The sequence below is a fragment of the Scyliorhinus canicula genome, chromosome 8 (genome assembly GCF_902713615.1).
Source record: "Scyliorhinus canicula chromosome 8, sScyCan1.1, whole genome shotgun sequence".
NCBI lineage: Eukaryota > Metazoa > Chordata > Chondrichthyes > Carcharhiniformes > Scyliorhinidae > Scyliorhinus > Scyliorhinus canicula.
In genome coordinates, this window is record NC_052153.1 from 198,909,190 (window position 1) to 198,927,202 (window position 18,013).

Below are 18,013 nucleotides of genomic sequence, written 5' to 3' on the forward strand. Positions count from 1 at the left end.
CGTTTAAAAAGCCTTGGGATTTTCCTTAACCCTATTTGCCAATGACATTTCGTGACCCCTTTTAGCCCTCCTGACTCCTTGCTTAAGTTCCTTCCTACCTTCCTTGTATTCCACACAGGCTTCGTCTGTTCCCAACCTCCTAGCCTTGACAAATGCCTCCTTTTTCTTTGACAAGGCCTACAATATCTCTCATTATCCAAGGTTTACGAAATTTGACATATTTATCCTTCTTCCTCACAGAAACATGCCGGTCCTGAATTCCTTTCAACTGATATTTGAAAGCCTCCCACATGTCAGATGTTGATTTACCCTCAAACATCCGCCCCCAATCTAGGTTCTTCAGTTCCTGCCTAATATTGTTATAATTAGCCTTCCCCCAATTTAGCACATTCACCCTAGGACCACTCTTATCCTGTCCACCTGCACTTTAAAACTTACTGAATTGTGGTCACTGTCCCCAAAATGCTCCCCTACTGAAACTTCTACCACTTGGCCGGGCTCATTCTCCAATACCAGGTGCAGTATAGCCCCTTCCCTATTTGGACTACCTACATATTGTTTTAAGAAGCCCTCCTGGATGCTCCTTACAAACTCTGCCCCGTCCAAGCCCCCAGCAGAGTCCCAGTCAATATTGGGGAAGTTAAAGTCTCCCATCACAACAACCCTGTTGCTTTTACTCCTTTCCAAAATCTGTCTACCTTATCTGCTCCTCTCTCTCCCACTGGCTGTTGGGACAACTGTATTAAACACCCAACATTGTGACTGCACCCTTCTTATTCCTGATCTCTACCCATATAGCCTCGGCGCCCTCTGAGGTGTCCTCCTGTAGTACAGCTGTGATATTCTCCCTAACCAGTAGCACAACTCCTCCACCCCTTTTACATTCCCCTCTATTCCGTCTGAAACATCTAAATCCTGGAACTTTTAGCTGCCAATCCTGTTCTTCCCTCAACCAGGTCTCTGTAATGGCAACAACATCATAGTTCCAAGTACTAAATTCATCTGCCTTACCCGTTATACTACTTGCATTAAAACATATCCACTTCAGGCCACCAGACCCACTGTTTTCAGCAACATCTCCCTGTCTGCTCTGCCTCACAGCCATACTGGCCCTATTCCCTAGTTGTCCCTCAATGTTTTCACCTCCTGACCAATTGCTCCGGTACCCACCCCCCTGCCATACTAGTTTAAACCCTCCCGTGTGACACTAGCAAACCTCGCAGCCAGGATATTTCTGCCTCTCCAGTTTAGATGCAACCCGTCCTTATGCAGGTCACACCTGCCCCGGAAAAGCTCCTAGTGGTCCAGATAACAGAAACCCTCCCTCCTACACCAGCTGTTTAGCCACGTGTTTAGCTGCTCTATCTTCCTATTTCTAGCCTCACTGGCACGTGGCACAGGGGGTAATCCAGAGATTACTACCCGAGAGGTCCTGTCTTTTAACTTTCTGCCTAGCTCCCGAACTCCTGCTGCAGGACCCCATGCCCCTTCCTACCTATGTCGTTAGTACCAATATGTACAACGACCTCTGCCTGTTTGCCCTCCCGCTTCAGGATGGCCGCCACCCATTCTGAGACATCCTGGCCCCTGGCACAAGGGAGGCAACATACCATCCTGGAGTCTCTTTCACATCCACAGAAGCGCCTATCTGTGCCCCTGGCTATAGAGTCCCCTATTGCTCTTCTGCCCTTTAACCCTCCCTGCTGAGCATCAGAGCCAGCCGTGGTGCCACTGCTCTGGCTGCTGATATTTTCCCCTGATAGGTTACTCCCCCAACAGTATCCAAAGGGGTATACCTGTTCATGGGGGACAACCACATTCCTGCACTGACTGCTTGCCCTTTCTGGTGGTCACCCATCCCTCTACCTGCACGTTGGGTGACCACGTCTCTATAACTCCTAGCTATGACGTTTTCCGCCACCTGCATGCTCCTCAGTGCATCCAATTGCTGATCCAACCGATACCACACGCTCTGTGAGGAGCTGCCATTGGTTATACTTGCTGCAGATGTAGTCGACTGGAAGTGTCACAGATCTGCCACATTACAGTAGGACACTGTTCCCAGACTGCTTCACTGTGACACTGTGAGGACACTGTTCCCAGACTGCTTCACTGTGACTGCACCCCGCTGAGTGGCATTTCAGCACTAATTAATTAATTAGTATCCATCTTGCCACCTCACGCCTGATCCCGTGTGACTTCACCTTTTGTACCAATCTGCCACAAGGAACCTTGTCAAAGGCCTGACTGAAGTCCATGACTGGAGTCAATACTTAAGTTCAGTCTCTGAACGGGGTCCTCGCAGTCAACGTCACAGTGAAGCAGTCTGGGAACGGTGTCCTCACAGCGTCACAGTGAAGCAGTCTGGGAACGGTGTCCTCACAGTCGGCGTCACAGTGAAGCAGTCTGGGAACGCTGTCCTCACAGCGTCACAGTGAAGCAGTCTGGGAACGGTGTCCTCGCAGTCAGCATCACAGTGAAGCAGACTGGGAACGGTGTCCTCGCAGTCAGTGTCACAGTGAAGCAGTCTGGGAACGGTGTCCTTGTAGTCAACGTCACAGTGAAGCAGTCTGGGAACGGTGTCCTCGCAGTCAGCGTCACAGTGAAGCAGACTGGGAACGGTGTCCTCGCAGTGTCACAGTGAAGCAGTCTGGGAACAGTGTCCTCGCAGTCAGTGTCACAGTGAAGCAGTCTGGGAACAGTGTCCTCGCAGTCAGTGTCACAGTGAAGCAGTCTGGGAATGGTGTCCTTGTAGTCAGCGTCACAGTGAAGCAGTCTGGGAACGGTGTCCTCGCAGTCAGCGTCACAGTGAAGCAGACTTGGAACGGTGTCCTCGCAGTCAGCGTCACAGTTAAGCAGTCTGGGAACGGTGTCCTGCAGTCAGAGTCACAGTAAAGCAATCTGGGAACGGTCTCCTCGCAGTCAACGTCACAGTGAAGCAGTCTGGAAACAGTGTCCTCACAGCGTCACAGTGAAGCAGTCTGGGAACATTGTTCTCGCAGTCAGCATCACAGTGAAGCAGTCTGGGAACATTGTTCTCGCAGTCAGCATCACAGTGAAGCAGTCTGAGAACAGTGTCCTTGCAGTCAGTGACACAGTGAAGCAGTCTGGGAAGTGTCCTCACAGTGAAGCAGTCTGGGAACAGTGTCCTCGCAGTCAGCGTCACAGTGAAACAGTCTGGGAAGTGTCCTCGCAGTCAGCGTCACAGTGAAGCAATCTGGGAATGGTGTCCTCGCAGTCAGTGTCACAGTGAAGCAGTCTGGGAACATTGTCCTCGCAGTCAGCGTAACAGTGAAGCAGTCTGGGAACGGTGTCCTCGCAGTCAGTGTCACAGTGAAGCAGTCTGGGAACATTGTCCTCGCAGTCAGCGTAACAGTGAAGTTCTCTATGAACAGCATCCTAGCAGTCAACTTCACAGAAAAGCAGTCCTGATTTTAAAACGTGTTTCTCATTTTGGGAAGAAGGGATTAGCTGAGAAACAACACAAATAAGTGAAAGCCAGGGACATAATAGTAGGTAAACAATGTAGAGTAAGAGAAGAAAAGTTAGCAAAAGGGAGGCATGTTAATAGTATTCTTTTTTTTAAAGCATAATTTGTTTGTTGAAAAAAGTTTGTAAACAAAGAGCTTGGGGTAGCCATGGCAGGAGAGCTCGTACCAGTGATATGTTCCTCCTGTATTATGTGACAAAATCATGGAAGTTTCAGTTGTCCATTATGACCACGTGAGCAGGACATGTGTCCAACTACAGCTACTGGCCAACCACATTTCAGACCTCTAGCTGAAGGTGGATTCACTGTGGAACATCTCAGATGCTGAGCAGGTCGTGGATAGTACATTCAGTGAGCTGGACAAACCGCAGGTGAGGGTTGAACAGGCAGAAAGGGCATGGGTGACCACCAGCAGAGAAGAGGAAGGCAGGTAGTGCAGGAGTCCCCAGTGGCCATCCCCCTTTCTAACAGATATACCAGTTTGGATATTCTTCAAGGGCTTTGTCTGATCTAGACTTTACCATGTTCCTTTTTCTTTTTGACTCGGCTCACAATATCTCACATTATCCAAGGTCCCGGAGGGAGACAAGGGAGGAAATAGCAGGGGCATTGGCAGAGGTCGGTCATGAGGCACCTTGACCCCATACTCCCAGAATGCCTTGATCCACTGCAAGTGGCATGCCACCACAACCGGTCCACAGCAGACAACATCTCCTTGGCCCCACACATATACTTGGAGTATCTTGACATCAAGGGCTAAAATCTTATACCGCTGTTCATTGACTACAGGTCTTCCTTCATCACCATAATACCAGCCAAGCTCACATCAAAACAGCAAAACCTAGGACTTGGCTCCTCCTTCCGCAACTGGATCTTCGAATTCCGGACACAGACCACAATCAGTATAATAAATAATAATCTTTATTATTGACACAAGGAGACTCACATGAAAATGAAATGAAAATCGCTTATTGTAACAAGTAGGCTTCAAATGAAGTTACCATGAAAAGCCCCTAGTCGCCACATTCCGGCGCCTGTTCGGGGAGGCTGGTACGGGACTTAACACTGCAATGAAGTTACTGAAAAAATCCCCTAGTCAACACACTCCGGCCCCTGTTTGGGTACACAGAGGAAGAATTCAGAATGTCCAATTCACGTAACAGTAAGGATAAACAACACCACCTCCTCAAAAGCCCTCAATACTGGGGTGGGTTTAGCACACTGGGCTAAATCGCTGGCTTTTAAAGCAGACCAAGGCAATCCAGCAGCATGGTTCAATTCCCGTACCAGCCTTCCCGTACAGGTGCCGGAATGTGGCAACTAGGGGCTTTTTACAGTAACTTCATTGAAGCCTACTTGTGACACTAAGCGCTTTCCATTTTCATTTCTCAATACCTGGGCCAGGAAGTCCCCTTTATACTCCCTATACACACGACTGTGGGGCAAAATCTGGCTCCAACTTCATCTACAAGTTTGATGACACAACCATTGTGGGTAGTAGTGGTTAGAACTGCTGCCTCACAGCTCCAGGGTCTCAAGTTTACTTCTGGCCTCAGGTAACTGTGTGGAGTTTGCACTTTCTCCAGTGTTTGCATGGATTTCCTCCCACAGTTGAAGGATGTGCAGATGGGTTGCCATAGTAAATTGCCCCTTAGTGTCCAAAAAGGTTGAGTTGGGTGGGGTTACTGGGTTACAGGGATGGGGTAGACACGTGGGCTTAAGGTGCACTTTCCAACGCAGATTCTATGGGCTGAATGGGCTCCTTCTGCACTCTAAGAATTCTATGATCTCGAACAACGCTGAGTCAGAGTACAGGAGAGAGTTAGAGAACTGATTGCGTGGTGTAACGACACAATCTCTCCCTCAACGTCAGCAAACCTAAAGAGCTGGTCATCAGGAAGCAAAGTATGGTACACACCCCTGTCTGCATCAATGGTGTTGAGGTGGAGATGGTTGAAGCTTCAAATTTCTAGGTGTGAACTACGACCAAGAAAGCACAACAGCACCTTTACTCCTTCAGGAAACTCAGCAAATTTGGCATATCCACATTGACTCTTACCAACCTTTACAGATGCACCATAGAAAGCATCCTCTCTGGCTGCATCACAGCCTGGTATGGAAACTGCTCGGAACTACAGAGAGTCGTGAAAACCGTCCATCACACGAACCTGCCTCCCATTCATTGACTCAATTTACACCTCCCGCTGCCTGGGGAAAGGGGGCAGCATAATCGAAGACTCTCCCACCCGGATTATTTTCTCTTTAAATTTCTTCCATCGGGCAGGAGATACAGAAGTCTGAGAACACGGTCGAACAGACTCAAAAACAGCTTCTTCCCCGCTTTTACCAGACTCCTGAATGACTCTCTTATGGACTGAACGGATCTCTTCACACATCTTCTCTACTGAGTAGTACTGCACTCCATACGCTTCACCCAATGTCTGTGTTTATGTATTTACATTGTGTAATAATAATCTTTATTATTGTCACAAGCTTGCCACCCCCACATTGATTCTGTCTACACCTCCCTCAGGAAGGCAGACAGCATTATCAGAGACCCCTCCAACCCAGGCTTTGCCCTCTTCCAGACCCTTCCATCAGGCAGAAGGTACAGACGTCTGAAGACCCACACATCCAGACATAGGAACAGCTTCTTCCCCACAGCTACAGGACTCCCCAACGACTCTCCCTCGGACTGATCTGTTCCCTGTAAGAACACTATTCACGACAGCCTATGCTGCTCTTGCTCTTGCTCCAGGATGAACATTTGCCATCAATCACCACCCTTTGTCTTCTATCAGCTAGCCAATTACTGATCCAAACCGCTAAATCACCTTCAATCCCATACTTCCGTATTTTCTGCAACAGCCTACCGTGGGGAACCTTATCAAACGCCTTACTGAAATCCACATACACCACATCAACCGCTTTATCCTCATCCACCTGTTTGGTCACCTTCTCAAAAAACTCAATAAGGTTTGTGAGGCATGACCTACCCTTCACAAAATCGTGTTGACTATCGCTAATCAACTTGTTCTTTTCAAGATGATCATAAACCCTATCTCTTATAACCTTTTCCAACATTTTACCCACAACCAATTTTGATCAATACTGCCCACCCAAACACAATTATTTCTGTGAACTACAATACTTCATGAACTGTAATGTCAGATGAGTAGTCATTCTGATATCTCTGCTCTCTTGGTGCTTTCTGACCATAGTGTTTTCTGTCTGGCATACAAAGGCCCCATGCTGCTTAATGTAAAGCAACTCTGCAACTTCCCAAATACCAGAGTCCAAATACCAAATGAACTTCCCCACTGATCAAAGAGAGACAGACAAGAAAGAGAACACAAGTTCCGGCACCAACAATCACCAGTCAAACATGGGACCAAGCTCCAATCAGGAAGTCCATGCCAATCAAATACTACACTTATACAACGCAAGACCAGGGTTCCTACACAAAAACAGAAATACTGGACAATCTCAGCAGGTCTGACAGCATCTGTGGAGACTTTATCCCAGAGGAGCAGCAGTTCAGCAGTCTGCAGCCTTACATTAAACAGCATGGGATCTCAAGACACCGGTACAAAACATTAATTAAAGCACAAGATAACATTAAAATGGATTGCTCCTCTGACAATGCAAATCAAAACATGCTTGGGGTCAGACACGAGTACAGTTCTCAGTCAACAATACTGTAGGTGCACAGTGGGAAATATTCTTATCAAAAAAAATAATCTGTTAAGTAATCTGCAGCTGGAATAAACAAAGAGCTGCCATCATGCAGGCAGGCTTTCCTTCCAAACCCCAGATAGTGAGTTACTTGCTGCCATTATTATTATTTAATTGGTGGAACGGTAGCAGTGGTTAGCACAGTTGCTTCACAGTGCCAGGGACCCGGGCTCGATTCCCAGCATGGGTCACTGTCTGTGCAGAGTCTGCACGTTCTCTCCATGTCTGCGTGGGTTTCCTCTGGGTGCTCTGGTTTCCTCCCACAAGTCCCGGAAGGCATGCTTGTTAGGTGAATTTGACATTCTGCATTCTCGCTTTGAACAGGTGCCAGAGTGCAGCGACTAGGGGATTTTCACAGTAACTCCATTGCAGTGTTAATGTAAGCCTCCTTGTGACACTAATAAAGATTATTGTTTTTACACACTTCTGCAAATTGCTCCTTAATTTCCCACCGACTATCTGGGGGTCTATAATAAACATCGAGCAATGCAGCTGTCACTTTTTTATTCCCAAGTTCTAACCACAAAGCTTCATTTAATGCCACCCCGCAAGATATCATCTCTCCTTACTGCTGTAACTGACTCCTTAACTAATAGTGCAATGCCTTCCCCTCTTCTACCCCCTCCCCTGTTCCTCCTGAAGATTCTGTATCCCAGGATGTTGAGCTGCCAATCCTGCCCCTCACTCAACCATGTCTCCGTGATGGCTACTATATCATAATACCGTAACCTCATCTTTTTTATCTGTAATATTCCAGACATTAAAGTAGAGGCCATTCAGCCTAGGCTTACATTCCTGAAACTTACTACCTCCGCATTCCCTCTGACCTGATTGCTTTTCTGTGTTATGCTGTGTCCCTGTTCTGGAAACACTCTGCATCCCCTTCCCCCTGCCGAATAAGTTTAAACACCTCCCAACAGCACGAGCAAACCCACCAGCAAGGGTGTTAGTGCTGCTCTGGTTCAGATGTAGACCACCCCTCTTGTACAGGTCCCACCTTCCTCAGAAATGTTCCCCGTCACCCAGGAATCTAAAACCCTCCCTCCTGCACCAACTCTGAAGCCACATATTCATCTGTGCTATTCTCTTATTTCTATACTCGCTAGCGTGTAGCATTGGGAGTAACCCAGAGATTACAACCAGAGAGGTCCTGCTTTTTAGTCTATTGCCTAGCTCCCTGAATTCTTGATGCAAAACCTCATCCCTCTTTCTATCTATGTCATTGGTACCAACATGTACCAAGACATCTGCCTTTTCACCCTTCCCCTTTAGGACGCCCTGCAGCCGTTCAGTGACATGCTGGACCCTGGCACCAGGGAGGCAAGGTGTCATTCTAGAGTCACCTTGAGGGAGAAAGTAGCGCCTATCTGTTCCCCCAACAATTAAATCCCCCTACCACTTCCATTGAATCCCCCTAACACTAACAATGAAAATGAAATGAAAATCGCTTATTGTCACTAGTAGGCTTCAATGAAGTTACTGTGAAAAGCCCCTAGTCGCCACATTCCGGCACCTGTCCGGGGAGGTTGATACGGGAATCGAACCGCGCTGCTGGCCTGCTTGGTCTGCTTTAAAAGCCAGCGATTTAGCCCAGTGAGCTAAATCAGCCCCCTAGAAAATAGTGATAACAGAATAATAAATATTTGGTTTGAGAGTGAGATTCTTGGGTCGGAAACCAAATGAGTTTATCTTGAATGAAAAGAAATATAATGAAACAAGAATAGAGTTTGTTAAAGTGGACTGGACAGATAGATGAGCAGGAGAGTAAACAAGCCGTGACAGATTTTTGAGGTAATTCAGGACTCTCAGCAAAAATATATCCCAGTAAGGGGAAAGATTCTAAGAAAGGGATAAACCAACCACAGCTACTCAAGGAAGTGGAGAAGAGCATTAAGTTGAAAAAAAAGCATATAAAGGAGGCAAAACTCAAGTGATAGTCCTGAAGACTGGGGCAAATTCGGAATCCAACAAAGGAGGGCTAAAGAGACAATAAAAGAGAGGGAAAATAAACTACCGAGGGCAAACAAGCAAGAGATATAAACACGGACAATAAGAGCTTCTTTAAATATATGAAAAGGAAGAATGGTCAAAGTGATCACAGGCCCCTTAGAAAATGGATCTGGCCCTGATAGCTTGAATCTAAGGATCCTAAAGGAAGTAGCTACAGAGATAGTGGATGCATTGGTTGTAATTTCTCAAAAATCCTTGTATTCTGGAGAGGTACATGGAAAACTGTCAATGTGACACCCATAGAATCCCTACAGTGTAGGAGGCGGCCACTGGGCCCATTGAGCCTACAACGACCATCCGAAACAGCACTCTACCAGGGCCCACTCCGCATCTCTAAATTTGATTTGATATATTTTTGTCACATGTATCAGTATAAAGTGAAAAGTTTTGTTTCTTGCATGCTGTACAAGCAATGCATACCGTACATAGGGAAGGAAGGAGAGACTGCAGAATATACTGTTACAGTTATAGCAAGGTGGAGAGAGAAGATCAACTTAATACGAGGTAGGTCCATTCAAAAGTCTGATGGCAGTAGGGAAGAAGCTGTTCTTGAGTTGGCTGGTAAGTGACCTCAAACTTTGGTATCTTTTTCCTGACGGAACGAGGTGTAAGTATGTCCAGGGTGCGTGGGGTCCTTAATTATGCTGGCTGCCTTTCTGAGGCAACAGGAATTACAGATAGAGTCAATGGATGGGAGGCTGGTTTGCGTGATGGACTGGGCTACATTTACGACCTTTTGTAGTTTCCTGTGGTCTTGGGTAGAGCAGGCTCCGTACTAAGCTGTGATACAACCCGAAAGAATGCTTTCTATGGTGCATCTGTAGAAGTTGGTGAGGGTCGTAGCTGACATGCCAAATTTCCTCAGTCTTCTGAGAAAGGGCAGCAGGGTAGCATGGTGGTTAGCATAAATGCTTCACAGCTCCAGGGTCCCAGGTTCGATTCCCGGCTGGGTCACTGTCTGTGTGGAGTCTGCACGTCCTCCCCCTGTGTGCGTGGGTTTCCTCCGGGTGCTCCGGTTTCCTCCCACAGTCCAAAGATGTGTGGGTTAGGTGGATTGGCCATGCTAAATTGCCCGTAGTGTCCTAATAAAAGTTGGGTTAAGGGGGAGGTTGTTGGGTTACGGGAATAGGGTGGATACGTGGGTTTGAGTAGGGTGATCATGGCTCGGCACAACATTGAGGGCCGAAGGGCCTGTTCTGTGCTGTACTGTTCTATGTTCTAAAGTAGAGTCGTTGGTGGGCTTTCTTAACTATAGTGTCGGCATGGGGGGGACCAAGACAGGCTGTTGGTGATCTGTACACCTAAAAACTTGAAGCTCTCGACCCTTTCTACTTCGTTCCTATTGATGTAGACAGGGGCATGTTCTCCACTAGGCTTCCTGAAGTCGATGACAATCTCCTTCGTTTTGTTGACATTAAGGGAGAGATTGTCATTGCACCAGTTCACCAGATTCTCTATCTCATTCCTGTACTCTGTCTCATCATTGTTTGAAATCCGACCCATAACAGTGGTGTCATCAGCAAATTTGAAAATTGAGTTGGAGGGGAATTTGGCCACACAGTCATAGGTGTATAAGGAGTATAGTAGGGGGCTGAGGACACAGCCTTGTGGGGCACCAGTGTTGAGGATGATCGTGGAGGGAGGTTTTGTTGCCTATCTTTACTGATTGTGGTCTGTGGGTTAGGACGTTCAGGATCCAGTTGCAGAGGGAGGAGCCGAGGCCAAGGCCACGGAGTTTGGAGATGAGTTTCATAGGAATGATGGTGTTGAAGGCTGAGCTGTAATCGATAAATAGGAGTCTGACATAGGTGTCTTTGTTATCTAGGTGTTCCAGGGTAGAGTGCAGGGCCATGGAGATGGCGTCTGCTGTGGACCTGTTGCAGCGGTAGACAAACTTGCACATCCCAAGCAGAAGTTTAGCATGGCCAATCCACCTCCTGCACATGTGTGGGAGGAAATCTGAGTACCCAGAGGAAACCCACATAGACACGGGAGTGTGCAAACTCCACACAGAAAGTCACTCAAGGCCATGTGCGCTGTGAGGCAGGAGTGATAACCACTGTGCCACAAGTGCTATTTTCAAAAAAGGGAGAGAGGCAAAGAGCAGGTAACTGTAGGCCGATTACCCAAACATCTATTGTTGGAAAAATGTTGGAATTATTAACAAAGTAACAGCAGCACATTTGGAAAATCAAGCAGAGGCATCATGGCTTCATGAAAAGGAAATGGTGTGTGACTAAGTCTTGCTGCAGCTGTACAAGGTACTGGCAAGATCACATTTGGAGTATTGAGAGCAGTTTTGGCCCCCTTATTATCTTTTAGTGTCACAAGTAGGCTTACATTAAAACTGTAATTAAGTTACTGTGAAAATCCCCTAGAATGTCCAATTCACATCTGCCGGGACTTGAGAGGAAACCAGAGCACCCAGAAGGAACTCATGCAGACATGGGGAGAACGTGCAGACTCCGAACAGACAGTGACCCAAACTGGGAATCGAACCTGGGTCACTAGGGCTGTGAAGCACACAGTGCTAACCACTGTGCTACCGCGCCGCCCATACTTAAGGAAAGATATTCTTTCATTGGAGGCGGTTCAGCGGATGATCGCCAGTATGGAGGGATTGCCTTGTAATAAAAGGTTAAACAGGTTGGGGCTCAACTCATTGGAAATCAGAAGAATGAGAGGTGATCTCTTTGAAACTGAGGATTCTTCAGGGGCTGACAGGGTGTTTCCCATCATGGGAGAGTTTAAGACAAGAGGGCACAGTCTCAGAATAAAGAGGTACCAATTTAAGACCAAGATGAGGAGGAATTACTTCTCTCAAGAGGCTTGAGAGCTCCTTTGGAACTCCTTACCACAGAGAGCTGTCATTGCAGAGTCCACATGTATCTACGGCTGAGAAAGATAGATTCTTGATCAGTAAGGGTAAGAAGGGGCAGCACGGTAGCATGGTGGTTAGCATAAATGCTTCACAGCTCCAGGGTCCCAGGTTCGATTCCCGGCTGGGTCACTGTCTGTGCGGAGTCTGCACGTCCTCCCCGTGTGTGCGTGGATTTCCTCCGGGTGCTCCGGTTTCCTCCCACAGTCCAAAGATGTGCGGGTTAGGTGGATTGGCCATGCTAAATTGCCCGTAGTGTCCTAAAAAAAAGTAAGAGGGTGGGGGGGGGGGGGGGGGGTTTGTTGGGTTACGGGTATAGGGTGGATACGTGGGTTTGAGTAGGGTGATCATTGCTCGGCACAACATCGAGGGCCGAAGGGCCTGTTCTGTGCTGTACTGTTCTATGTTCTATGAAGGGTTATGGGGAAAGGGCAGGAAAGCGGACGCAAGGAATGCCAGGTTAGTCATGATCGTATTGAATGGCTGAGCAGGCTCGAGAGGCCGAATGACCTACTCCTGTTTCTATTTCTTATGGTCTTGGGGTCCAACACTTGTGGCACGAATGTTATTCGGCACTTCTCACCACAAGTCTGAATTTTGACAAAGACTTACTGTAATGTGGACACAGACAGCTTCAAACACGACTGAACACTGTGTAATCAGTGAACATCACCACTTCTGACCTTATGGCGGCGGGAAGATTATTGATACATAGAAGATAGGAGCAGGAGGAGGCCTTTTAGCTCTTCGAGCCTGCTCCGCCATTCACCACAATCATGGCTGATCATCCAACTCAATAGCCTAATCCTGCTTTTTCCCCATAGCCTTTGATCACATTCGCCCCAAGTGCTATATCCAGCCGCCTCTTGAATATATTCAATGTTTTAGCATCAACTACTTCCTGTGGTAATAAATTCCATAGGCTCACCACTCTGGATGAAGAAATGAGCTAAGCCAGCCCCTTCTGGATGAAGAAGGGGCTGGCTTAGCTCACAGGGCTAATCGCTGGCTTTTAAAAGCAGACCAAGCAGGTCAGCAGCACGGTTTGATTCCCGTACCAGCCTCCCTGGACAGGCGCCGGAACGTGGCGACTAGGGGCTTTTCACAGTAACTTTATTGAAGCCTACTCGTGACAATAAGCAATTTTCATTTCATTTTCATTTTTCATGTCTCCTCATCTCTGTCCAAAATGGTTTACCCTGAATCCTCAGACTGTGACCCCTGGTTCTGGACACCAACAATTGGGAACATCTTCCCTGCATCTACCCGGTCTAGTCCAGTGAGAATTTTCTACGTCTCCGAGATCGCCCCTCATTCTTTTGAACTCCAGCAAGATCAATCCTAACCTAGTCAATCTCCCCTCATAGGACAGTCCCTGGAATCTCACTCAAGAGCAAGAACATTCTTCCTCAGAAAGGGAGACCAAAACAGCACACAATATTCTTGGTGTGGCCTCACCAAGGCCCTGTATAATTGCACAGTAGGGCAGCACGGTGGCCTAGTGGTTAGCACAACCGCCTCACGGCGCTGAGGTCCCAGGTTCGATCCCGGCTCTGGGTCACTGTCCGTGTGGAGTTTGCACATTCTCCCCGTGTCTGCGTGGGTTTCGCCCCCACAACCCAAAAAATGTGCAGAGTAGGTGGATTGGCCACACTAAATTGCCCCTTAACTGGAAAAAATAATTGGGTAATCTAAATTTATAAAAACAAAAACAAAAATAATAATTGCATAGTAAGAAGTCTTACAACACCAGGTTAAAGTCCAACAGGTTTGTTTCAAACACGAGCTTTCGGAGCGCAGCTCCTTCCTCAGGTGAATGGAGAGGTATGATCCTGTATAATTGCAACAACACCGCCCTGTTTCTGTACTCGAAACCTCTAGCAATGAAGGCCAACATGCCATTAGCCTTCCTTACCGCCTGCTGCACCTGCATGCTCACCTTCAGCAACTGATGCACAAGGACGCCCAGGTCCCACTGCACACACCCCTCTCCCAATTTACAACCATTCAGGTAGTAATCTGCCTTCTTGTTTTTGCTTCCAAAGTGAATAACCTCACACTTAACCAAATGACAAAGCATCTCCCATTGATTTGCCCACTCACCCAACCTGTCCAGATCTTGCTGTAGGATCTCCGCATCCTCGTCACAGTTCACCCTCCCATCCAACTTGGCATCATCTGCAAACTTTGAGATGTTACATTTTGTTCCCTCATCCAAATCATTAATATATATTCTGAATAGCTGAGGTCCCAGCACCGATCTCTGCGGCACCCCACTAGTTACTGCCTGCCAATTTGAAAAGGACCCATTAATCCCTACTCTTTGTTTCCTCTCTGCCAACCAGTTTTCTATCCACCTCAATACACTTCCACCAATCCCATGCGCTTTAAATGTGCTGAACAATCTCTTATGGGGGACTTTGTCAAACACCTTCTGAAAGTCCAAATATACCACATCGACTGGCTCCCCTTGTCATCTGTACTGGCTATATTTTTAAAGAATTCCAACAGGTTTGTCAAGCATGATTTCCCTTTCATAAATCCATGCTGACTTTGATTGATCCTGCCATTATAAAGTCCTTGATAATGGATTCAAACATTTTCCCCACTACCGATGTTAGGCTTACTGCTCTATAATTCCCTGCTTTCTCTCTACCTCTCTTTTTGAATATCGGAGTGACGTGAGCTACCTTCCAATCTGCAGGGACAGTTCCACAGTCTATAGAATCCCGGAAGATGACCACCAATGCATCCGCTATTTCCAGAGCGACCTCCTTAAGCACTCTGGGGATTTATCCACCTTCAATCCCATCAATTTTCCCAGCACCATTTCTCTACTAATATTGATCTCCCCCAGTTCTTATGAAACAGGCAAAATGATGGAGATCAACACTATCCCAAGGAACACCTGCAGCAGTATGCTGGGTCTGAGATAACTGATCTCCATCACCCACACCATTTTCCTGTGTGTTAGGTGCAAGTCTACCCAGTGGAGAGCCAACCTGCCAATTTTCATCAACTCAATTTTTCTAGGGTTCTGGGATGTCACACTTGGTCAAATGCTGTCTTGATGTCAAGGATAGTAACTCTCAACTCACGTTTCAAATTCAGCACTTTTGAAAATGAAAAACGCTTATTGTCAAGAGTAGGCTTCAATGAAGTTACTGTGAAAAGCCCCTAGTCGCCACATTCCGGCGCCTGTCCGGGGAGGCTGGTACGGGAATCGAACCGTGCTGCTGGCCTGCTTTAAAAGCCAGCGATTTAGCTCAGTGAGCTAAACCAGCCCCTCGTTTGGACCAAGTCTATAATGAGGTAAGGACTTAAACGGTCCTGCAAAACCCAGATGAGCATCGTGGAACAGGTTATTGCTAAGCACTGTCCACAACAACTTTGATCACTTTGCTGATGAAGATCAAGTGTAGACTGATGGGGTGAAAATTGAACAGATTGGATTTGTCCTGTTTTTGTAGGCAGGACAATTTTTCACATTTTTGGACAGTTACTAGCACTGTGACTGTATTGGAACTTCTTGGCTAGGAGTGTGGTTTGTTCTGGAGCAAGTCTTCAGTATTACAGCCAAGATGTTGTCAGGGTCCATAGCCTTTGCTGGGTAAAGAAATGTGAAAGCACTTTACACAAAGCATAATTAAAGGCCTTAATATAATTTGAAAATCTGGCAAATAGCAGCAAAATCATGAAGAATTTTCAAAATAAAAAGTTGACCTGTAAACTGCTATTTTGTCGTTGTAGATTCTGTGCTACAATAGCCATGACATTGTGGGTTTATGAAGTGTTGCATATTTAACAACCGTTGCTCACCAGAGGATAAGGCCATACTTACATATGATCCGTGGAGACTTGGCTGAGGCTATGTACTAACTGTGTGACAAGACTCTCATCCCGACAACCCATGAGGCAATTTACATCTTCAGCAATTCTCCCTCCAAACAGCAAGCTTTTGGTGGTGGTCGCAGGCAGTGGGGAGGGAAGCGGAAGCTGATTCAGTACTGTTTAGAGAAAAACAAAACATCCATTCAGAAATCTAACTACAAGCAATGCATGTAGTCGAAACATGATTAAAGACCAGAACTGAACTTTAAAGAACATTTTGGGTCCTTTAACAAAGTTCAATATATATCAACTAATTTCAGATTTGGTTCTGAGGAATGTTCCTACACATTTCCCACCCTTCCCATTTTCCAAATCATCCATCTGAACCACTCCCTCCCCAACCAAATAGCTCGGTAGCAAATTTACACCTCGCATGGTGGCCTGGGATAGAGATCTATATTTAATGGCATTTTATAAAAGATATATTTTATTCAAGAAACACAACTGTAGTTTAAAAGGTTTCAAATGCAAGTTAAACTGTAAAATTCATAAAATATATAGATATACATTAAATAATAAAGTTAAAAGCATGGAAACACAAGACAATATAATGATAAAAAGACACAAATTCAGCAAATAATGGGTGGAATGAATATTAAACTAGAAACAATTAAAATAGTATTAAAATTGCAAACAATACACCGTGGCCACATTACAAGCACTGAAGCACATATAGATTTCACCATCTACTTTCACATATGTGAAGTTCATGTAGCAATGTTAAATAAGATGTCTCCCCACAAGTATGACCACAACTTGGCAGACTGAAACCTCAATGTACAGTCCATCTATTGTTGCATTCTTAAAATCTATGGCTCATATTTATATGAAGGGACTTGGTTTTTCAATTTTTTTTGCCACAAGTAGGCTTATATTAACACTGTAATGAAGTTACTTTGAAAATCCCCTAGTCGCCACATTCCGGCGCCTGTTCGGGCACACAGAGGGAGAATTCAGAACGTCCAAATAACCTAACAGCGCGTCTTTCGGGACTTGTGGGAGGAAACCGGTGCACCCGAAGAAAACCCACGCAGACAGGGGGAGAACGCAGTGTGACCCAAGCCGGGAATCGATTCTGGTACCCTGAAGCTGTGAAGGAACAGTGCTAGCCGCTGTGCTACCGTGTCGCCAATTGCTACAATATGCAGCAGGTCGTGCCAATTCTCATTGGAAAAATTTTTATCGCACTCATTCTTGAATGGTTTTCAACATGCAGATAAGTGCCCCACTTCGCAGACACTAATACAACAAGCTTTTTTTAAAAAAAAAAGTTTCCTACTTTTAGACACAATTTCAGTGTTGTTTCAGCAGTGTCTGTAGTAATCGGCAAGATTGCAGCCACTTGTACGTGTCAGAAATTCAAAGGAGTTCTAATGCATTGATCCTGCAAGGTGAGGTAATGATTGATGCACCGCTGGAGGCTGCCATGGCCTAAATCGTAAATGTTTTTTAATGCAGACTCATGAAATTGATGAGAAATTATACATACATGGGCGGCACAGTGACGCAGTGGTTAGCACTGCTGCCTCACAGCGCTGAGGACCCGGGTTCGATCCCAGCCACTGGTCACTGTCCGTGTGCAGTTTGCCCATTCTCCCAGTGTCTGCGTGGTCTCATCCCCACAACCCAAAAATATATGTAGGGTAGGTGAATTGACAACGCTCAATTGCCCCGTAATTTGGGGGGGGGGGGGGGGGGGGGAAGAATTGGATACTCAAAATTTATTTTTTTAAATGAATTATTCATACACAAGTGTACCTTAGGAAAGTAGAACCATTAAGAGCTGCAGCACATTTGTATTGCGTAAATCACTGCCATAAGGGGAGGACGAGGCATCCATGGCTGACGAGGGATGTCAAGGACAGCTGGTTTAGCTCACTGGGCTAAATCGCTGGCTTTTAAAGCAGGCCAAGCAGGCCAGCAGCACGGTTCGATTCCCGTACCAGCCTCCCCGGACAGGCGCCGGAATGTGGCGACTAGGGGCTTTTCACAGTAACTTCATTGAAGCC

At 46.4% G+C, this 18,013-nt stretch overlaps 1 protein-coding gene across 1 annotated transcript in view; it reads right to left on the reverse strand.

The window, feature by feature from the left end:
- Positions 1 to 18,013, reverse strand: part of LOC119970799 (nipped-B-like protein) — a 559,915-nt gene that overhangs the window by 419,583 nt on the left and 122,319 nt on the right. Inside the window, 1 exon segment of the mRNA XM_038805973.1 lies at positions 15,955 to 16,120. Within this exon segment, the coding sequence (XP_038661901.1) occupies positions 15,955 to 16,120 (166 nt within the window).